The sequence below is a fragment of the Schistocerca serialis genome, chromosome 4 (genome assembly GCF_023864345.2).
Source record: "Schistocerca serialis cubense isolate TAMUIC-IGC-003099 chromosome 4, iqSchSeri2.2, whole genome shotgun sequence".
Lineage (NCBI taxonomy): Eukaryota > Metazoa > Arthropoda > Insecta > Orthoptera > Acrididae > Schistocerca > Schistocerca serialis.
The window spans coordinates 897,140,289-897,164,972 of NC_064641.1; the positions used below are offsets into that span (position 1 = coordinate 897,140,289).

Below are 24,684 nucleotides of genomic sequence, written 5' to 3' on the forward strand. Positions count from 1 at the left end.
CAGGCAGTACTGTCATGTCTCAAAGAGGAACATGAAAAGTTTAACTCTGTGCAGGAGCATCTAGAAATGCTGTGACTAGCATTTAGAAGAGTAGTTGGCCATGTACTGGATTAATTGGTTCACCAAACAAGATGTTAGTCATGCCTTTAAAAGAGCACACTGATCACTTTGAAGTATTTAATAACTGTTGTAGCAGATAGTCAAATGTCCCTTCAAGACTGATGTAACTTATGGCAGTGAAATGGTGTTTATGTGGCAGTCAGCAGTTTAGAACCAGCGTAGCAAGGTCAGTCAACATGACAGGCTGGCAGAAAGGAGCTATCATATTTGGATGTGCCCATTTCCACTTTGCAAATGCATCTGCCAATGCATCGGTTATCAACATGAACTGTCGAAGTCTCAAAAAATGATGCATCACTTGCAGCAATGTAATACAGTTTAAGAACAGTGGACTTAAAAAGATCCTAACTGAATGGGACAGTTGTCAGGGAATGGCATGCCACTGCCATTTGATGTCAGCTCACAATGGCACATAAAGCTGCATGTCTCAGTTGGCAAAAAAATGCAAGAACTGCACAGTAACTGACTATGAGGCAACCCCATTCTGTTGTCTCATTTCAAATGATCCAAAGTACTGAGTGCACTGAAGGCTCAGTGAAATGTGTAACTCACAATGTGTGTGTATGTTTGTGCATGGGGGGAGGGGTGGGGGTTCTTTAGGCTGGATGTAGTTGTGTGATGTTGTTCATGCTGTGACTAGGCTGCACTCCTACACATCACTGTGAACTTGAATCATGATGTTTATTTCAACATCCTTGATGATCTGTTATTGCACCTTCTTCTAACTCTTCATGGTGAGTATGTTGTGGATACTTGCATTTTCCAAGATGACATCAGACATGTTCACACAGTTGCACATGTACATTCCAGGTTGGATGAACACTCAGATACTCTATTGCAGTTCAACTGGCCTGCTAAATTATTCAGTCTTGTCTTGGACTGTTTGGAGCAGTGGGTGAAACTTAGCAACCAACATCACTGTAATTTGGAAACTTTATGGGATCTAATCATCACTGAGTGGCTTCAGCCAGATATGGCATACCAGAAAAACTTGTGCACATTCTTTTTTTTCCTTGCAAACTGAGGCTTTTATAAGTGCTAGAAGTAAAAAGTTCCTTTACAAAGAAAAATGTAGGATACTACCCTAGTTTAACCTCAGACCACAAGAAAAATGAATGATGTAGATATTAGCTTCAACTGTGTAGAGAAACAGCGGAAATTATTAAAAATTGAATAAAAACCCAGGGAATCCTTATTAGAGTCTATACAGAATTTATGGCTGAGTTTGCCTCTCTTTTAACCATACTATGCTGTCTGTCTTTCAGACAGACAACTCTGCACAGTTTTGGAGGAAAGCTCATTTCACACCTGTCTACAAGAAGGGTGGCAGAAGTGACACTGCCAACCAATATCTTTGACATTAATTCATTTTAGTATCTTAGAACTTATTCAGAGCTTAAACATTACAAGCTATGTTGGACAAAATGAATTGTCCATGCCAACCAACATGAATTCTTCAAACATCCGGCATTCAATAACTAATTTGTGCTTTTCTCACATGGCGTCTTGAGGCCAGGGATCCAAAGTCAGTAAGCTACAGCATTCACTGACTCAGTACCACACCAACACTTATTAACAAAAGTACAATCATGTAGATTATGAAACAAAATTTGCGACAAGATTCAGGATTTCTTGGTAGAGAGCACACAGAATGTTATCTTGGAGAGCCATTCACAGAACCTGATGCAACTTCAGATAAGCAGGGGGGGGGGGGGGTACTGGTGGAACCCTTGATGCTCATTTTGTATATTAATATCCCCGCAGATTATATTTATAGGGACTACCATAGACTTTTTGCATGTGATGCAGTTATCTGTATTGAAATATTGCATGAAAAAAAACTGCACAGATATTAAAGTAGCTGTTGATAAAATTTCAAAGAGATGTGAAGATAGGCAACATGTTTTAAACATTCAGAATTTTTTCACATAACAGTGGGGATATGAAATGGAATGATCACATATATCCAGTCATAGGAAAAGCAGGTAGCAGACTTTGGATCATTGCTATTAATCTGGGCAAATGTAATGAGTCTACAAAGAACAGTGTTTACAGTCATACAACCCATCACAGAATTATGCTCAAGTGAGTGGGACACCCACTGAACATAAACAAAGAAGGGGAGCACAAATGGACACAGGTTTTTTTGCTCCATGGGAGAGTGTCACAGAGGTATTAAAAAGACCTAATCTGGCAGAGCCTTGTATAAGACACCAACTGCCCGGTGAAAACCAACTAACAAAGTTTCAAACAACAGTATTAAGTGAGTAGTCCAGGAATATACTGCAATATACTATTTGTACCACCCCCTGTATCAACCACCCTAAGACTAACCATGTTGTGCAAACAAGCATTCAGGAATTCTTCCTGGACTTTGGCTGTGACTAGAACGTGAAGAAACTTTAATACATAGCACAATGGGAAATACCTTCCATCATGCACTTTACGGTGATTTTCAGTGCATAGATGTAGAGTGGAAGATGAAATTACGACTTTGAAGAAATTGTGCTGAGTTCTGAGAAACAATAGAAGAGCAAGACCACTACATAATGGAAGATGAGTTGATTACAATAGAAAACTTGCAGGAGCAGCTTGGACATTTATAGCTGAACTGTAATGCATGGTAAAGGATATCTGTTATCTCTGTCCAGTAGTAGATATCAAATGGCTGATGGTGGCAGTGCTGGTGGTGATGAGATGCACAGAGCAACTTGAACAAGCCACTGTAAGAAACAAAGAAACTCCAAGAAATGCTCATGAACATAAAAAATAGTAGCATTACATTTCCTGTTTAAATGAATTTGTTGTGTGTATATAAATGGGCAGCCTCTGTTTTATGTTTTTCTTTTTTATATCTTGTCCAAAGCAAAAAAATATAATTACATGCAATATTTAAAATTCCCCATGTAATCATATTGTTCAATGTTGAATATGAAAGTAGCTGAAAATGGCCATCATGTGACCAATTTTAAGAAAAAACTGATATCCAACAAACAGAAAGATTTTGGACTGCTATGACAGTCTTTTCAAACATTACTATTGTGGATTGTAATGTTAGTGGATTGCAGTGTTAGTGGATTGTAATGTTAGTACATAATGATTGTAACAACACCTACCTGGATAGCTGAGAGCATTAAAAGGCCCACTTTTGGGACATAAGGAGGTGCTTGGTCCACAGATTGAATTTGCCATGTAGATTAATGGTGGGGCCAGGTGTGCCAGCCAGCCTGGATGTGGTTTTTATGATTTTCCACATACCATATCCCTCCTTGGAATGGGACAGGGGAAGTGTGGCTACTAGCTTTACAATACCTTTGGGAGCAGCAAACCAGTTGTAAGGCTATATATCGGTATGGTTGGTTCTCACAACACTGGAGAAGTACCATACTAGTTCTGACCCATTCTTGGCTGGACAAGGGGCACATAAAGGAAAGGTAGTATTGTAACAGCTTATATATAGTGATCCACAAACCTAGTGTTGCAATAAATCAGCAATTTTTTTACTGTTGTAAAAATTAGCACATATGCATTTCATTCAGTAAAATGTGGAATTGTTAGAAAAGAAGAACTGTTAAGACATAACAGACATGGTGACAGCAGACTGCTCTTGTAGCAGTTATTTTTGTCTAGTTATCTGAGGTTCCCATTGACACATTCAGATTACAAAGTTAAGTTGTATACATATTGGATATGAAAAAGATAACTAATTGGGGTGCAACAACCAAGTGATGTAAATACAGGAACTGATTGTACACATATACATATAGAATATGAAATTCGTAACTGACTGAGTGTAACAACCAAGCAGTTGAAATGCAGGAAGTGTTTGGTAACTAAATATATTAATTCCATTCTATATTCACAGTAGCTACCATTTATTTTATCTTTAACATTTTTGGATCATGTCCTATAAAAATAATAGTTTCTGCATGAGTGCAAGTGTGATTTCCACAGTGAGTCATAAATATGCTTTAAAACAAAGGCATCACCAGAGAATCACACAGACAGACATATGCTCAAATGGGATAGTTGGATCAGTTTTCACAGTAGTGTGCATATGTGTGCATGCGTTTGAAAGGAAGGGGGTGCACATACATGAATATGTACATATTGCATTTCTCTATTTCTAATCATTATCAAATGAACAACATTACATATACTATTTTCTGGAAAGGAGTTATCCACAAGAAGGAAATAAATGGGAAGGTAAACAGTTCTTGTTTAATTACACTTATTATGGATTGTACATCAATCTATAATCACATATGGTACACAGTATTGTTACATAACACAAAGGAATACGTGGTACATATACATAAATTTTCACTGATGTTTACACACATATGTAGTTCTCTTGCTATGTAATCTGGAAGGTTGTCTAATTGGACAACAGGGAGACACACAAGATGCTATGAACACTCTTGCAGTCTTTCTTGTTACATCACAAATATTGTAGAAACCCTCCCTTTGTCTACAATATCTATTATGGACGATTTTACACTCATGCACAATCAATTTTGAATTTTCAATGGATTCCTTATGAAAATCAATATTGTCTTCTCTGTTATGAAAATTACACCATCAAAGCACTTCACTATGACATAACAAATAAATTCATGCTGAGCAATGTATATTACATTTGGTATGATGAACTGGTGTACCTTTTTAACACAAGATACTTCATACAAAATTAATAGAAGTTGAAATGCTTAAGATCTTTCAGCTATTAAACCCTTTTTAGGAAGTATGAAGTAACTGTGCCATATGTGGGGACACACAACTTGAAGCATGAGTAAGAAACGTAAGTTTAAGCTTCCACCTCTTCTTCCTTTACCTTGTCTCCCTTTTTGGACCAATCTGGTTTTTTCTGCAAAAAATGAAAGAAAATAAATATTACAATATGCATCTCAACTTTGAGGATCAGATAGTATGACATATGACATTTACTTAATCTTACTGACTTACAGACCATTACATTGCAACACAGTAAGAATCTTTCAGCGTCACTGAAAATGTCTAATATTATCATCACAAGCACCTTCAAATAAAAATATACATTTTCTGGTAAAAAAAAGAGTAATAAAAGTCTTAATATGCAGGATATTTTCTGAGTTTAAAAAACAAATTTGTAGATGACTTTAAAGGGTTATTCACATGTATACAGAAAACTGGACAGCAGTATACAGAAGCACATTGTATGATTATAAAGAGTTAGACAACCATCTTTTCCCATGCTGTTAGGCGCTCAGACAGTTACCTATGGGGTCCTTGTATGTGTTTATATCCTCCCCTCTGTAATTCCGCTATAATAGGCACACATAAAAACAAAGGATGAGCTTGTTTTTTGCTACTGGAAGAGGGAAAATAATTTTTAAAACTGGTTATTAACTGGCACTTTTTGATTCTAGTTAATGTGAAACAGCATATAACCTGATCATACTATGAATCAACTCACACAACAAGTTAATATCTGGGTTGTTTATAAAGAAAATATACATGCACGTTTAAGGTAAACATTGAGTGTAACAACAATTGACAACTAGCTATTTGCAATTCTCATACTCCTTTGTTGCATGAAAAACAATTTGATGGCAGGTTTTCAGGGTAAAGTAACCACCATAAAATAGTTCAAACCAAATGCAGTATTTACTGTTCTTCTGATTCAAGGACTACAAAAATTTTGTGACATTATTGTATGAGTATTGTGTGTTTCTACAAATTAATTTATTATCTGAAGCTCTTAAATGTAAAACAGAAATGTTCTAGAGTTAACTTGGACCTTCGAGTCACAGTAATCATAGACAGTGCAAAGTGAATGAGTTGAAACTGGCTTCATAGAAATGTTTTTAGGGGGAAGTGATATTAACAACCATTTAAAATATTCTGATTAAGAATCGAGAGATGATATAATTTTTTGTGGACTAAGTTGTTGATGATTCAACAGCTGTTTGTAGGGGCTCATAGAGGGAAATTAAGAGATAGAAAGATATATTTTATAGGTTATCAATACTCTGGAGAGTTTCTGCATAAATGCTACATTTTATTTACCAGCAAGTAGCATGTTAAGATTTTTATTTTTGCTTTACTCTCTGGCAGTAAGCTTCCACTAAAGATTTAACTGTTGTTAATAAAAGTTTCTCCAATCTGTTAAAGAAGCAGTTAAATAATTAATAATGCTGTTCTTAAAGTAATAACAAACTCACACTTAATAATAAGTTGTGTAACCCTCAATAAAATCACACTTTGAAAATATTTATTTTCTCAAGATTAATGTATGAGAGAGACACTGTCGCATGCCAAGCCATTTTCTCACCTCCTTTAATGGTTATAACTGCAGGTCCTTTTGTGAATTGGTAGAAAATCAGAAGTGTTCCTAAGTATTGTAATGAATAAAAGGCTGTATGCTGGGGAGTTATTTCCTATTGTACTGAGAGGAGCATGTGCAATATGGAAGTATATGTTAGGACCAAAATAAAAGTGAATTTGATCCCACAAAAATTGAAAATCAAAATTTAGTGCTCAAAAATACGTATTAAAATGCATTCAGTATGTTAAAACTACGAACTACTGAACATTTTTTCACTAAGATGGATGAGCTACAACACAAAATTTGGAAAAAAGAGATACAGGCAGACGTTTCACCAGAAAAAACTCACAGGACATCACAAGTACAGAAAAAAATTAACACAAAAATGTTTTGAAAATCTTCTTCACAATAATAAAAGGACAAAATATCAAAACTTGTGATGATGGCAAAAACCACAGTTGACAGTTAAGTACACCATTCCTGGAAACATGTCATCAACTACACAAAGGAAAAAAATATTACCAAAAAACATTGCAAAGCGTAAAAAAGAATTTATCATGGCATATGTGTAAAAAGTCCACTATTTTAAAATTCAGGGTAGTAGTTATTTTGAAGCAGAAATGCTTAAAATTTCTATAACAATTTATTGCATTTAAAAATCTTTAGATAACATAGGTCCCAATGTTCTGAGCTTAAAGTGAACTTATGTACAAAACTTCAAAAAGAATCAGCTTTAGAGTTTATCTCAGATACAGTTGTTCATATTTGGGAACATCACAAAACATAAATTACATTTACTGGATGTCACTGAATGAGGATATGAAATGTGTTATTTGTATATATCCCTAAACTTATTTCTTCGTCTGCCACTCTGCCTTCTCGGATTTCTTGGGCTGTGAATGCAAGAAAATAATTGAAATGTGAGGTTATCAAGTAACCTGCTATTTTTAATAATTACTTTTACTTTTGTGACTTTGAGAAAGCTTAAATTCTCTATCAGTATCTTATGTATGATGCAGTTTCATTTAAAGAGAAATAGAAGAGATTGAAACTGTTGAAAAAAATTCAGAGGAATAAGAAAGAATCAGATATCCTGGAAAATAATGTATATGTATAAAATGTCATTACATAATGAATTGCGATATCTTTGTTACCTCCTTGTCCTCTTCCTCAAGGGTGAATTCTTTCTTTTTGACAACTTTGAGCTGGTTTCTGAAGTTGAATTCTGCAGCCTTCTTCTGCAGCTTGGCAAACTTGTTTTCATATTTGGACACCTTCTTGAGTGTTGGCTTCATGCTGCGTTGTAAGAGATTAGTAATCAGTAATGACTTACATTATTTCTGTGTAAATCATATACAAAAAACTACAGGGTTACAGAGAAGTCAGACTAAGCTAGCAATTGTCTAAGATTTTCATATCACTGACAGTTACTTTTCAGAATATAAGTTACTTATATAGTGATATATTCATTCATTTTTATCTGTGCTGTGGATCCAACTGTGAATTTGAACCTTTAGGAAAGTGGACCAAGTCATGGTCTAGAGCAGTCGTCCATAACCTTTTCTTTATTTATGGCACTTTATGTAATGTAGTAAGTCCCGTGGTACAATGACATGCAAGTTGCCAACACTGTGAGGGGATTACTATATAAATCAGTGGCATACAAGAGCCTCTGTCTAGCATGTGCACAGATTGTCTTCTCCATTCAGACTCGCAGACGCAACACAGTCCAGTTGTGGCGTAGTTTGAGCCTGATTTTTTAGTTATGTAAATGCAATCATTGTCCAGGTAATGTGATAATTTTTCAGTATGGATAAGTTTTTGATTAAAACAACCACTGGTATAGAGTAACAAAGGAACTATTTCTACAGAATGTATTAATTGTTGACTATACATTAACTTACTACAATTAGTTAAAAAGCCATTCATTTGAAGAAAGAACGTCTTTTCCATTTCTGATATTCATCTACTGTTGTTAGACTAATATTTATGAGAGTACAGTGGTAATGGATGCCAGACAAACTGTTACAATAGAGGCCAAACCTATTTACAATGACTATTGTTGTATATCATGCTATTAACACAGGCATTTTTTCGTTTTTGAATCTAGGATAAGATAGTAAGATATCTGATTACTGTTATTTTATGATGAAATAGTAAGATATAGATTACTGTTCTTTAAAATTTCTGATCCACAATTACTTGTCTTTAAAAAGCTGCTAGACACAAAAGATCTTTTGACTACAGTATAAAGACCACACTGAACCCTACATTCAGCATTAAAACAGATTTCTTTAAAATGTATTTATGTGATCATAATAAACAGGGTAACTGCTTAACATGACCTTAAAGCACCAGTACTGTTAAGAGGCATACTGATTGGATTCACTGAAAGGAAGTACTAAAGTGGCAGGAAAAATGTAATAGCAAAATGATAAATTAATATTTATTGCTATGGTTCTGGCAACATTGCACTGAGAACATAACATCTCTGAAGTGAGATGTATATTTTCTGAGAGATAGCTTGGAATGAGGAAAGTGTGAAAAATGTGTAACAAAGAAGGTACTGACAGATTTTTAGCTTGTGCCAGGCTTAAATCTGAGTACTAAGAAAAATGAATGCAATGAGAACTATTTCTTTCATTTAAAAAAATCTGTAGGTGACTGAATAACAAAAAATTTGTTTTTTCTCCAAAAATTATGTTATTGATTCTGATATTAATGCTCCAGGTGGAGAAAAGCATTATGTCTAGTTAGGATTAGACAAAATACTCTGTTTTAACTAATGTCAGGCTAATTCCAGTAAACAACCAATAAAAAATAGTAAGTGACAGGCAAGTTTGTTGCTCAAAGTCGTATGTTACTGCAATGGTACCATGGTGATCCTAGAGGAAAAATCATTAGAGGGACAAATAAAGTGAGAATCAGAACAGGCAAGGAAGATATTTGATGTATGTCTTTCAGAAATCATTGAAAATGCAGTGATGCTTTCACTCTGATAATAATTCTGTTTTGATAAAAAGAGGAACATAATGCTTTCACTACTAAGGGATAAATGGTCTACGGAATGTTGCCTTTTTTTGCCAATCCTGTCTAACCATCAGAGAATGTTATAGTAGAACACATTAGTAATGTTAAAGCTCCAAATTTCACATCTTATGGCTGTGTTCTAAATCATGAACAAAATTTTTTCATTAGGTATGGGTGACAGTCTCTCACCAGCTCTAAGAGAACAATAATGATATTGGAAGGTATTTCCATGAGTGTAGTCTAAGAGAAATACATGACAGATATACTACAATAGATGTACTCTGTATCAATTCAAAGATGTTAAGTAAGTACTAAAATTTAAGCAAAAATGTAATAAATGAATAAAATTCAATAAGAAAGAGGAATGTGAAGGAGAATGGTTAATGATGATGATATATAGCCACAAATAACTGAATTTTAAGTGCAGTGACAAATCTAATTATTTCTTTCTCAAAAGCTTTGGCACTAATGTGTAAAACATACAGATTTTAATGACAAATATTAATACTATGTACCATTTATTACTACCATGTACTATCAAGTCTATGTCATTCACCAATTACCACTGGATAGACAGTGTCAAAAATTGCAAAACTGATATTTTACAATATGAATAATGTGTAACAATCTCTCAGTCACTGTACTGATCTGGGAATCTTGAAAACCAGAATCTTACTGTGACATAAGCTTAAATTCTCCAGCTAGTAATGTCTCTACATCATGCTACGATGACTTTGTGTAAGGATTTATTTGAAACAAATTACCAAATTATTAGTATTGCATGTCAGTATTCAATACTATAAATATTAATAAATAAGGTCTTTGTAATACATCTTCAGTTATACTTACAATTTTCCTCGGAGATCATTTACTTGGCTGTTCAGATCGGAAATCTGTCAAAAAGTGCATAAAACTTATTATTAAACAAATAATTTGGTAAATGTATATTTTTATTGTGTCTAAATGTTGATACTGAATGTTGAGCAATTCTAATTTAATCCATCTGTAGTTACTGTATTTTTGTAATTTTGATAAATATGACTCTACATATTTTTCATAATCTGAGAAAAAATATATATATTTTAATAAAATTTCCAAAGAATTATTGTTTTTGATTTATCTGATTTCATAAGTACAAACAAAATTTACAAGAAATACATTTATAAAATCATCATGCAGAAGAAGCTGTGCATGCAAGCATATGTGTAGTTATACATACTCATGCAAGTTGTATGTAACATAAACAATAAGAATGGAAACAAATATTAATAGTCTGTATAAGAGATTGTGAGACACAGATTCATGGAAAGAATATAAGCAGATAAGACATTTGACTTTTAAAAAATAATTGTGCACTTGTTTATAGTCAACTAAAGCATATTGCAGGTGTTAATAATTGTACAAGAAAGCAAGCTACATGTTGCAGATTGCGTTATTTTGAAATGCGCAGCAACATTAACATTTCTATTCTGTTATATTTTTATATTTCATTTCCTTTCCAGTATCTCACTTTATAATATATTCTGTGGTATCTTAACTGAAAATTTCACTGCTATGTAAAATAAAACAAAGTATGTTCTTACAGTAGATTTCGAAATTCAATCAAAAATTTCACTAATAGCCACTGAGGTCAGAAAACATCAGGAATGATCATAAATGCAAATATAAACTTCAAATGCCTAGCAATGTAGAGTATTAAACAAGTTTAATATAAAAATTCAAGTAAGATAAAAATAGACAAAAATCCAAATATTGTTTGCAAAGTTTCATGTCTCTGCATTTACCATGACATCTTTCGGCTAACAGAATCATTTACATAAGAGGACTGAGTGTAAATAACTGAGTATGGTAAAATAATGAATACTTAGCCCTTTCCTTCATTGGTGAAGTGACAATTGATTCATCATGCCCACTGAGTATAATGCACAATGTGTGTTGAATATTCATTATTTCATCTGCTGCTAAAGTTCAGAAGCTGACACCTCATAACAGTAACACTATCTATATCTCTGTAATTATCAGCAGTTAAAGTTAGAGATAAAACCATTAGGACCTTGTTAACAGTTCTATATTATAGCTAAAATACATTTCTTTCAGTTACTGTGATTTTCAACGACATCTTATAATATACTTTGACAGGTTTGTAGCTGTTTTCTCACCATGTTTGTGGCTATGTTGTCCTATTACAGGTAGGTTTGTTTATATTGAGCAACACACTTTCAGTCCTGCTAGATCTATGACATCATCTACCAATTATTGATGCATGATGCAGGTTCCGCTTCTTAAGGGAAAGTTGATGGCTGGCCAAGATGTAACTGGGAATTTTTTATGCAATAAATATGGACCTCTATTTCAATCTAGGCCATAACAAGAATTTTGTAATTCCATGTTTGTTATCCTTTTCTGGTAAACTTCACTTTAAGATTTGTGTAGGTCTTTGGCAGAGAGCACAACCCCATATTTTCTACCCAAATACTTGTTGAAGAAGGTTGAAAATCACACTAACCTGTACAGATTAGAACTGCAGCTTGTATAATATGTATTTGCATTTTACAGGTCACATTGTAAAAGTAAATCACACTTTCTACGCAGATTAGGTCTGTAGCCTTTCTAACGTGGAACCAAAATCATTTTTTCTGGTCATGTTCAGCTTTCACCATATGTTGCATACCTTTCAGAAAACATAAAACTTGTTACTGCTGTTCAAAGATTTTCTGCAAGTCTACAATGTGCATAGTTTCCTAGACTTGACATGTGTGTTTATACGTGAAAAAATTCAAGTAGTTGTGAAACCTCTGCTTGATGTTAACATCTGAAATTTATATTAACTAATATGATGTTTTACAATACCAAACTGCACTCAAAATTGGTTGAAATACTGGTAATTTTTGAAAACTGAGCTAAATACTTTACTTATGTTCCACTGCAGGCAATTTCTGTTTTTGTCTGCCTGGAGTTTTCGACTGACAAATGCCAGTAAAAAAATCTAAGAAGTGAAGCACACTGATAGCTATCATGGAAAGCCATTCTCATAAAATGCTGATTGTCTAACAATTGCAACTGAAGAACTGAGAAGCAGGGAGGAGGAGGGTACTGTGACCAAGATTTTATACTCTTAAACAGAGTGAAAAGATTAACTACTGAAATAAAAAATTATGATGTTGAGCCTATATATTTGGTTATTTACATCAGATCCTTCATTAAGACAAAGAGATAGACAGAGAGAAGAAAAATTAAAAACAATATCTCATATAGTCATCTAACTCTTCTTTTGAATCACATATATCTGTTGGAAAAAAGTTTGGAGCGATATTTGCACTATCTGAACAACCTTCTTTTACTTTTCATATTGTTGCATCATATATACATCACTTTCTGTTTTGGCTTAAACTGTACATTTTTGAATACATTTCTGAGCAGTGCAACAACCATTCATACACACATAAAAAAAAAAAAAAAAACCTTTTGCATCACCTCTGTTCTGAGAGATCCAAAACCTGTACAGAAAACAGGAATAAAGATCAACATAAACATCATTTTTGCCCTTTTTATTGCTCATGAAGTCAACACATTGCATGTTGTAACACCATACAGCAAGACCTTCAGTCGTGGTGGTCCAGATTGCTGTGCACAACAGTACGTCTAACACCCAGTAGCACAACCTCTTGCATTGATGCATGCCAGTATTCGTCATGGCATATTGTCGACAAGATGAATGCCTTGCCAATATACTGCCGATATGGTTGCACTATTGGTCGGAGGATGGCGTTCACATATCGTACAGCCATTACATTGCCTTCCATGGCCACCAGCAGCGTACATTGGTCCCACATACTGCCACCCTAAAACATCAGGAAACTCTACCTTGCTGCACTCGCTGGACAGTGTGTCTAAAGTGTTCAGCCTGACTGGGTTGCCTCCAAACATGTCTCCAACAATTGTCTGGTTGAAGGCATATCACTCATCAGTGAAGATATCACGATGCCAATCCTGAGCGGTCCATTTGGCATGTTGTTGGGCCCATCTGTACCGCACTGCATGGTATTGTGGTTGCAAAGATGGATCTCGCCATGGACATTGGGAGTGAAGGTGTGCATCATGCAGCCTATTGCACACAGTTTGAGTCTTAACATGATGTCTTGTGGCTGCATGAAAAGCATTATCCAACATGGTGGCATTACTGTCAGGGTTCATCCAAGCCATAACTGTAGGTAGCGGTCATCCACTGCAGTAGTAGCCCTTGGGCAGCCTGAGCGAGGCATGTCATCAACAGCTCCTGTCTCTCTGTATCTCCTCCATGGCCAATACACTGCTGTGGTTCACTCTGAGATGCCTGGATATTTCCCTTGTTGAGAGCCCTTCCTGACACAAAGCAACAATGACGACATGGTTGAAATGCAGTATTGACCGTCTAGGCATGGTTGAACTACAGACAACATGAGCCATGTACCTCCTTCCTGGTGGAATGAGTGGAACTGATCGGCTGTCAGACCCCCTCCATCTAATGGGCGCTGCTCATGCATAGTTGTTTACGTCTTTGGGTGGGTTTAGTGATGTCTGTGAACAGTCAAAGGGACTGTGTCTGTGATACAATATCCACAGTAAATGTCTATCTTCAGGAGTTCCGGGAACCAGGGTGATGCAAAACCTTTTTTTGATATATGTATATCCACAGAGTGCATACTATGAACACATGTTTAGAACAGAAAAATCAGAAGGGTATCTGTAATTTATATACACTGCTGGTTGTAAGCAAAATACAGCATAATGAAAAGGGGGTATATGATTTTTGTTGACAGTAAATCAACAAAATATATGCTGTTCTGACAGGTAGTTTTACGATACAAGTGATATGCATTTGATTGCTTTCCATGATTCTATTTAGTACTTTAATCTCCTCTTGTGTGAAAAATAACATACATGAAAAATAAACTATGCACATTGCAAACTTTCTTAATAATAAAAAAAAAAATCTAGAAAGAGTAAGAAATTAAAAATGACTATCATGCTGAGGTGCAAAATCCTGCATCTCTTTGCTATTAACACCTTGTTCATCAGTGTATACTTGCCAGTTGTCAACTAATCACTAAAAGCCTCTAACTACTCAAAAATCTGAGGGTGTGTCATGTACTTTTGTCCTGTAACTGATGGAGATGTATGTGATGAAGAGTTGAGCACTTTACGTAGTACATTCCAGTTGATGATAAATCACCATTGTAAACCAATTGAAAAATCAGGTTACAAAGCATATTTTCAGAGAAATGTGAAGACCTTGTTTGGACATAATGACGCTTGAAGCAGGTAATAGAAACACAAGATGAGAAAAAAAGAGATCTGTTAATCTGTATGCAGTATTTTTATGAAAACTTGTCACTCAGAAAGAGAGATAGCGACCAGCATGCCAGAATAGCAACCTGTATGGAATAGAATATGTAGAGTATGGCTGTTTTGGGATGAAAAATCAACCTGATTTACTGACACATTAACCAGTAATCTATCCTATAAAGCAGTGAAGCATGCTCTGTCCTTAAGTAGTCTCAACCTTCCTCCTATATAATCTATGCAATTAATCACATGAACCTCGCTATGCATCACTAGAACAAGCCTCTTTCCTTTGGTTTGCCTTGTGTGATTGCATTCTGTTGGGAAACAACATAACCTATTTGGGAAAAAGTCACCATTGTCACTGTTGCCATGAAATACTGGAAAAGACCAAGTGCCAATTTCACCATGCTTGATTTTCAGTTTGGCATCATGAATCCACGCGCTACAATATGTTACTGCAAAGGAACTCACATGGAGATCAAAATCTTACATAAATAGTGCTGATACTTAAAATGTTGTTGGAAAATCACATTAGAAAGGATTACTTTACTCTATGTTCTCACAGGGAAAAGCTTTTTTACCAGTGATAGTAATTTTGGAGACATAGAGTGTGCACTGAAGCTACAACAATGGTTGCATAGTGTCAATGATATTATGAATGTCATGAAAGTAAGTCATGAAAAGAATGTTTTGGTTGTCCACAGAGTCAAAGAGAGAGAATTTGTTAGAACACAAATGCTGAAAAAAAACCTGCAAATCTGACACAGAGCAATGCATTATAAACTGGCTGAAAACTTGAGAAATTGGAATGAGGAAGCACAAACCTCTAAGCAATTTTATAAAAAGAGGCTTTGACCAGGAAACTGCTGCTCAAATAAGCATTCAAGAAAAGGAAAACCTTCTTCTTACCCATTGAAACTGGGTGAACACATAATTCTACTGTGGTCAGAGGAAAATAGATTTGTAAAGAAAAACTTCAAGACTTGAAGTCCCTTGTGCCTTTGATCCCGAAAGATGCAAGACAGATGTGTTGGTCTTTTCGAAGTGCTACTAATGTGGAAGGTGACATGCACAATTTCAATGGACAAGATGACTTCAAAACAGGATGAAAATATTGACAAAAAATTGTAATTTTTTGTTTGTATAAGTTTCATTATCTTTCATTTTACTGTGTTTATACAGTAGACCCTATTGTGATGTACAGTTAGTAACAATTACTTCCATTTTGAATGTAAGGGATGCTATCTTTTGGCTTTTGCAGAATTTCCATGACATGTCTTTAATGTTACTTGCGGTGTTGCAAATTGTTTTTTGTTTCATAACAATCAATAAAAGTTAAATACATGCTACAGTAACTGCAGTTTTGTTACCTTCAGCAAATTTGTCAACAATGGTGAGCTTACAAGACATAATTTGCTGTTTATTTATGCTTCACTTGCTATAAACTGGCCTCATCGAGTTGTTTCAGGCTATGAAAGGCACATAGGTTACTAATGCTTCATTGTTATAATAACCCCATTGTATTGTTCAGTTAAGCATATGAGACCAAATGACTGCGAACTCTTTTAGTCTACTGAAGCATAACAAAATCTCATTATCAGCAATGAATGTCAGTAGGCTAATGACAATTTTTTATTTTTTTCATGTTGTTTATAATTTAATTACATTGATGTTCCACTACTAAGTGAAACAATAATAACCTTTCTTTGGTACTAAAAATTGGGGAAATTCAACAATTCATTTTTAAGGGAATCGAAACTTTGGGCTCCATTATATCACTCATCACATTTTGGTACTTGGTCTAGTGGTGCATAACACAGTCCATAGTATGCTCATAAACTCTTCAACACTCTCCATATTATACTAAGTATGCTCTGAACAGTCACTCAGTAATTCTAAGATTGATTCTACTGGTATGGATTTTTACTTTTATTTGCATAGCATATTCACTTTTGTTGTGAGCTTATTAGAGCCGGTTTTGTTTATGTTAGTGAGTAGGGGGAAGGGGAATGAGTGTTAACAACAGAAATTTTTGGCTTCACAATACCGTTTCATCCCTTGTGTGAGTAGTAAACCTAGGAAGGTTATAGAGTAACTGCATGTAATTAATTAAGGGCCACTAATTATGGCACTGTATGGAGATGGAAGTGTTTCAAGTAAGTCAGCCACGACAGAAGCTCTTCAGATTAGCCTGTGCACCTTACGCACTGTACATCTATATCAAAACTGGTATACAACACTGTTACTCTGTTTAGCCACTTCATAGTTACTAGTTAATAAAGATCTACCACCATTTTACAGTTGCCTCTGTAAGTAATATTCACCAAATCACACCTTTTTATTGTTATACAGTAAATTATGAATGATACAGAAGCAACAACAAAGGTATTGGAATGGTCAATGTAATTTAAAAACTTAAAGGACATATATATGTTCTGGCTTTGACATCAAATAATTAGTATTATCTCATTTTGACAGGACTTTGCACCACAGATAGATGTAAACACTATCACTACAGCTGGATGAATAATAATGTAAGGGGAATTGAAAAAAAAAGCGATGATCTGCAGAAAACAATACGACATGGGAGACTGTATCAATGTAGTAACTTTTCATTCAGTAATATAGGTGATATAATAAGGTTCATAGTATTATTTGCTTCTCTGAAAGTGTTAAGACAAGTCTGATGTTATTTTTATGGTCAGACATTATTTTTAAGATGTAAAAGTAAATATAAATTCTAATAACAATATGAATTATTGTCTACATAAATATTGTTACTCACCACGTAGAAGATATATTGAGTGGCAGACAGGCACATTTAAAAGTTGGATGTTGCTAAGCTGTTGGTCAAAGTCCTTTGTCAGATGTAGAAACACATGTCTGACGAAGGACTTTGATAGCATAATAATATACAATAGTATACTTTTAAATGGACCTTTCTGCCACTCAGTCCCTCCTTTATGTGGTGCATAGCAATCTATCCAAATTCAAATTTTTTAAAATTCCATCCTCAGTTTTCCGTTGTTATACAGAATTTCTGTATTTTATATAAATTAGAAGCTCTGGAATTTAGTAAATAATGCATTGGAAATTTATAACATTTTCTTATGAAGCCAATTTTAATGATTCATATAATCTGAATGATATATTATGGAAATTTTAATGAGTTCCATTTATTAAAATTGATGGTGCTTTTTTTTGTCCAAAACAAAGTATCATAGAAGTGTGAGCCGACGGCTAGTGTCAAAATATATATAAAGTTTTCTTAGATAAAGCACAAAATAAAAACATTTTCAGTGTTTTGGCTATTATTACAGCAATCTCCTTCAGTTAACTAATGACATTAAGGTGAAATAACTAAAGAAGAAGACAGCAGTCACTCCACTGGAGAAGTGTTACTATTCACTGTGTCATTATGCCAAAGAAAACTTTATACAAACACTAATAGCATAATTTGAGTGCTACATTCATATGATTTTTAATAAAGAGAATAAGCTTATGTCCAGACTGCAGTTGATTATTTTCTCTGTTTTATATTTTATTGGAAAGAGACTAATGTATGATTTTGTATTCGTAGTGTCAGTAAACTTTATCTTTAGTGCAGAAAATATTGATTTCTAGCCGAGCTACTCATTTCCTGTTTTAATTGTGCATTTAGAGGAAATTAAGTTACAGTAGTATTTGCACTAAAATTCTTCATGTGAATTAGTTATTAGCAAAAGAATATTGTTCAGTCCTTTTATGTGTGGCAGCCAAATGCAGCATCACATTACATAAATACTATCTGGCATGGCATTAAGTGTGACAGCTAAATACAGCATCTCACTACACAGATATTTTTGGACACTGGCGTAGCCAATTTCTGATGACGAGATACTATTCCATATTTTTATAGAGGCTTGAAAAGAAGTCATTCACTATTGAAACAGGTCTTGAAATGTGTTTGAATAAACAGGAAATGGCATAGACACATAAGAAACTGGACTGAATGCAGCAGTACATTTACCAGGTGTCTGGAAATCAAATGGATATTAAATCACATTATAGTTCATCTAACATTTCTGAAATCTGAATAAATTTTTGTGTGTATATAGACTATCAAACAGGATTTTAAAAATTTGTCAATTCGCCACCAATGAGGAATGCATGGGGATGTGTCCATATGTTGACATTATGGTCCAAAGAAAACAAAGTTTGTTGTCCCCCTGCCCTCCATTCCCCATAACCTGATACATTATGCTATATATGAGAGAGGACACCATAATGCACAGGAACTTACACACACGAATTGAACTCACAGCATGGAGTTCATGTATTTGATGTTGAACTAGTATGAGAATGGGCAACATGTGTTTGGAAACAGTCTGTGGTCCAATGGGGCTCTATTTCGTTGGTTTTATAAAGAGATACATCAGCCACTGCAGGTCCAAACAGACTCCTAAGATAATGGTAAAAAAGGAACAAACCATTCCAAAATGAGCATCTTGTGTGAAATGACAGCCTTTATAGCAATCTGCCAACATCTGGTACATGACATCATGAATGCTAGTTGTTGTCTTCAGAAGGAAAATGGTTTGCGTAATCCCTCTTATTTAACTGGGAAAACTTTAATGAAGAACCACACTGTGCTGCAAGACCACATGCCTCCCAAATGTGTCTCATTGGATGCAAAGTTCATAGGATGTTTGTTGGTGCAATGATTACATTAAGAGGACAGGGGTTGGGTAAAAGTAAATGTGTACTGGAAAAATTGTGCAAACTGCATGGAGGAGTGGATGCGAGATGTTTTTTGAATTGTTCTAAATGAATTCTTGCAAGAAGCTGTGGATTGCATCTTGGGTATTTGAAAAAGTTGGTGGACACTGCTGCCTACATTGAATTCCATGTAACACAACCTATTTTCATATTTCTATTAACATCACTGTGGTAAGTTTTAATACTAGTTAATTTCCAGACAAACAGTGTCATTTATTGACATATTAGTTTGCAGAAGACAAAAGTGTGTAAAAGATATGAGGTAGCCAACTACAAATATACTGTGTGTTTCATTCTTGTAATTTCTACTATTTTGTGAAAGCTAGACTGAAATTTTCTTCAAAATTATTCTGTATTTCTTAAGTTTCATTATCTGAGACTAAATAAAAAAACTTCAATCCTGTGGTCCCTACATATCAGCAATACTTTCACACTGCTCTGTCACATGAGTTCCAAACCCTTTGGAAAACTTCTCCTTTCTGCTGTCACCAGTATGGGATACATATTTTCTCACATTCTTTTACTTTAAAAAAATATCCATTCTACTCTATTCTTAATCTCACTTTATTATCATCATAATGGATGTTTTTTAAATTCCTAAAAATGACATTTGATACATGTACAAAATTCTATATTAATTTGAATATATTTCTAATTGCACCTCAAATTCACTGATAAACAAAAGAAAGAATTAGCCTACATGATTCGTCAGCTATTCATGTAGTCTTAACTATTTATCCTGCCTTTCTTATGCAAGAACTCTTCAAAACCATATCAGATGCCTTCTTTTTCAAATAATACCAGAACAAGTTTCATTATATAAAGTGTGAACATGATTAATAAACATTAATTTTTGTTTTTCATTGGGTGTTTATTTAAGCCTGTTAGTTGTCTTTAGTATTAATGTGCAGTCTATAAGGAATCTCCTAACTGCTCTTCATCTGTTGGCATAATTTGACACTGCATTCAGCTGCAATTTAACAATGATTACACTATGTGCTCTAGTGAATAACTAATGTAATTTTAATTAATCCTACCCTTTTTATGTTTGACTTATTTAATTAATTCTGCTTTATAAAGTGATTTTGGCTTCACTGATCAGTCCAATTATTTGCATGAATCTGTAGAATGTGAAAATTCATGCATTATGGTCAAACGGCTTCTGTGATTGGAACAACAGTAACAACAGTAGCAATAAATATAACAACAACAACAAATGAAAAAGGAAACTGTTTCTAAGGCTTTGTTTCACTTCACTCTTCAAGAAGTATTCAACATCCCAATTTTCTAAGGGGATTTCTTTTTATTCCTTTTCTAAAAATACATGTACAAGCTTTGCCATCATACCTCATAATCTTTACTTCGAATTTCACGTTCCAAATCCCATTTCTGACCTTCGCACAGATAAACACGATCATAATACTCCTTCACGATAGCCTTGAGTTGTGCTAGAAAATCAAATTAGCAATTACAGTTTAACAGGTGTTACTTCTGTGTGACGCTTATAGTGGGAGGGCTAAGAGGCTACAGGATGAAAAGTACATTTCATATATCCTAGAATACTCTTCAGACTCTGTAAATAATTTTGGAAACAGGAAACAGACACTCATTGGTGTGCATGGCCAGAAGCCTCTCATGTATGTCCAAAAACTCCAGACTTCATATTTTTGTATAATATAGTGTTTTGTAATAATGTAATTGTAGAATGTGTATACTGTGCTAAAAATTTTACACTTTGATAACGACACTGGTCTACACAGTATGACCGAAACATATGCTCCAGTGAATAAAATAAATTTTAGAAAATAAAAATGACAAATAAATAATAATTAAAAGCTGCCCATGTATTGTGGCAGTCAACATAAACTTGAAACACGACCTTGTTAAAGTGTATTGCATAAGGAACGATCACATAAAAATGAGGTATGCCTCATCATGTTTTATATGATCTTTCCTCATGATGACCACTTAAACAAAAGCTTATTATGATTAAGCAAACAAATCATATTAAAAAAACAGACTTACCAATTTCATGTTTGTTATGTATTGTTATTTTCAAATTATCAGAATTCTGTAACTGAAATACAGCTTGAACATCTGGGAGATAAAGCTCTGAACATTAAAAGAAAACAATGGAAATTCCACTTAACCTTCATGTAAAGAACTCTGAATGAGAGTAACAATTACTGTGATGTATTAAACTCCACAGCATGGAAGCATCAGTAATTTCCTTGCACATGTTCAAAGCTTTACCTCTTATCCACACAGTGCAATTAGGTTCTGTAACATATTCATATGCTACAGGAAAACCCATTTTGTTATCAAATTAATTGCAGTTGTGACTAAATTTAAAAAAAAAAACTTCTTATTTTAGATTTGCAAACGTAAAATAAATCGTGCAGTATTGAAAATCAATTAAAAGTTATGAATATATAAACAGAAATAGAGGAAATTCGTTAACTTGTCAGAAGAATATAAAATAAAATATGAGTCTGGAAGAAGAAATAAGCTGAAAACTAATTTTGAATAAAAACTTTGGGCTTGAATTACCTCCTTATCTTTGAAATTTAATAATATTTCAAGATCGTACGCATCACTTGCAAGTTTCATTAGTCTGTCGTAGTACATTTTGCAAACGCTCACGAGTTCAGCTAAAAGCAAACAAAAACACACACAGATTTATAAGGTGTCTACAAAGCGAAGGGCCACTGTTACTGGACTATCGCATATGGAACCAGAATTGCATAATGTTTTGTAATGTAACTGATTTCAGTGAGAACTTTTACTTACAGCAAAGACAAGAGTATACAACTCCTAGAGATCTGAGAATCATCTTTCATGATTCTTTTTCTGTTTGTCTAGAAATTATAAATGTCTTCTTAACATTGTAATTCTGCAAATTTTATCTCCACCACTCTCAACATACAAATGAATGTTTAATGAAAATGTTCAATATTTCTGCACCAATGTTACTCACAAAAGAGTGCCCAGGTGTTCTCGAGTGTTTGACATGGTTATGCTGGAGCTGCTACTGGCAGTACATGACCACACAAAACTGATTGCCCTTGAAGTGAACGACACGTCATTGCAAGATCCATTCCTTAAAAAGACATCCTGAATGTGACTATGCTTTCAGTATGTTTAGATAGCTCATCCAAGTCCTCATGGCAAAGAGCAGGCCCATAATTACTGCTCTGATCTAGTGCATGGGGGTAGGGGTGCCGTATGGCTTATGCATCCACAGAATGTGTACAGTAGGGTCATCTGGCAAGTAGCCTGTACTACCTGTGCCTGCCTAAGGGAAGACATTATTTTAAATTTTAAACCATGAATTTCTTTTGCCATTTAACTTTTCTTCTATAGCCAGAACATGCAATAACAGATAATGTATCTTGACCAAAAAAATTTCCATCAGGAGGAACACAATCTACAATTCTCTTTTCCATAAGCAATAGTCTCAGATTCTCATACACATTAGGTCAATTCTATAGATGGGACACACAGAACATTGCACTAATCTACAAGGATAATTTAACAAATAGAAGAATAAAAATAGATCTCTCTTTTACACTCATTTATCTTTTGCCTTCCTGTTGTTGCTGCTGTATTGCCTTGAGTTTTTTTATCTTTATTGCCAGACTTGAATAGTTGCATGTCTCCTGTGTAATGGCATTTGTTAAGTTATAAATCACAGGTGCATGGGTACATCATCCAGTGCCAAACAGCAATGCTCAATTTTCAGGTTCTTTTGTTATGTTAGTTTTTGAAAAGTATGACATACATTAAAAGTGTGTATCAATGGACATTGTTACATCTGAACATCTAGCAAATGGCATACAAGATTTATTTAAAGAAATGCTGACATTTTCAGTGTATTACACATACGTTAAGCCAATAAATGATGCTAATCAGTGACTACAATCTGAAACATGGTACCATGTGTTGTAATAACATTTCATATGACTTATCAGTTTTGAGGAAAAGCTGCTGACAAAAAATGTGTAAAAATATGCAAATAACTACATGTTTATGTTAATTTGTGCCCCAACTCAGTACAACTGAGATGATCTGAAATTGTCTTTTACATTACTAAATGATAAAAACATTAATGTCATTCACATTAAACTGAAGAACAGAAAAAGTTGAGCAAGTGAGCATTGCTAAAATTTTATGAAACATGATCTCAACAAAAAACCTCAAATTGGATGTTGCACTACAATAAGTATCATCTTTTGACCATATTTATAAAAATATTTATTTCATGTAAGAAAGAGAACAGAGTTGAATAGATATGCCAGATATTGTCAACAATAAAATGAATGCTAGCACAGGCATTCTTGCAGGGGAGCAGTGGCTGTTAGAAATTAAAATTGTAGCTAATGCACACGTCATATATAACTTTTCATTAGAAGTGACATGTGACTGCTCTACTGTTTTAATAAAATGAGTGTTTGAGAGCTTCACTATGTATAAACGTGAATGTTGTTTGTTATTTGTAAATGAAGGCAACAGCATCAACAACATTTGAATGGTTTTATTGAGTCATTAGATACTTCACAGAGTTTCCAAATGTGTCAAGTTTGTAACTCTTACATGACATGTAAAAGAGAGAGAGAGAGAGCAGGTTCTCTTTGCAGTGGAGTATACATAGCAGGACATTTACTACTATGGAATACATACAAAATGTATATCTACAGGTGGTATTACACCATTAAATAGCTGAATTACACAGGTAACATATATTACACAAAATATGGGAAAGTTCACTGGAACATGGATAAATCTGCACAAATCCAAAGCATGTAATTTAAAGGCACTTGTATGATCACATATATCTGAAATAAATAAAATTCCAGTTCACTACATTAGAAAAGCATTATTCACAATAGGTACAGGTAAACATGTCAGGGCTAGGATGATGTCACATAGATGACTAAGGGGATTTTTGTTTCTGAATCAAACTGCATATCATGGGGGCAATCACTACTTTGGTTAAACAGATGATCTAGAATTCTACATATTTGCTCAAACAACATGGAAATTGTAATTAATTAATATACAAGCAACCCAAAGGGTCATAAACAACAGTAAAATAAGGAGAAACACAGCATTTGGATATTAACTACCATTTCTAATCTCCAGGG

At 34.3% G+C, this 24,684-nt stretch overlaps 1 protein-coding gene across 4 annotated transcripts in view; it reads right to left on the bottom strand.

Moving 5' to 3' along the window:
- The window catches only part of LOC126473570 (troponin I 3-like), a 131,355-nt gene that overhangs the window by 58,968 nt on the left and 47,703 nt on the right, over nt 1-24,684 (bottom strand). For 3 of the 4 annotated variants that reach the window (XM_050100709.1, XM_050100707.1, XM_050100710.1), the window contains 3 exons: nt 10,307-10,350; nt 7,582-7,723; nt 4,955-4,987 (listed from right to left, as the gene is read on the bottom strand). In XM_050100709.1, the coding sequence (XP_049956666.1) occupies nt 4,955-4,987; nt 7,582-7,723; nt 10,307-10,350 (219 nt within the window). Of the gene's footprint in view, nt 1-4,954; nt 4,988-7,581; nt 7,724-10,306; nt 10,351-20,887; nt 20,989-24,684 lie in introns of all 4 variants that reach the window. The other variant, XM_050100708.1, reaches the window with a different exon arrangement.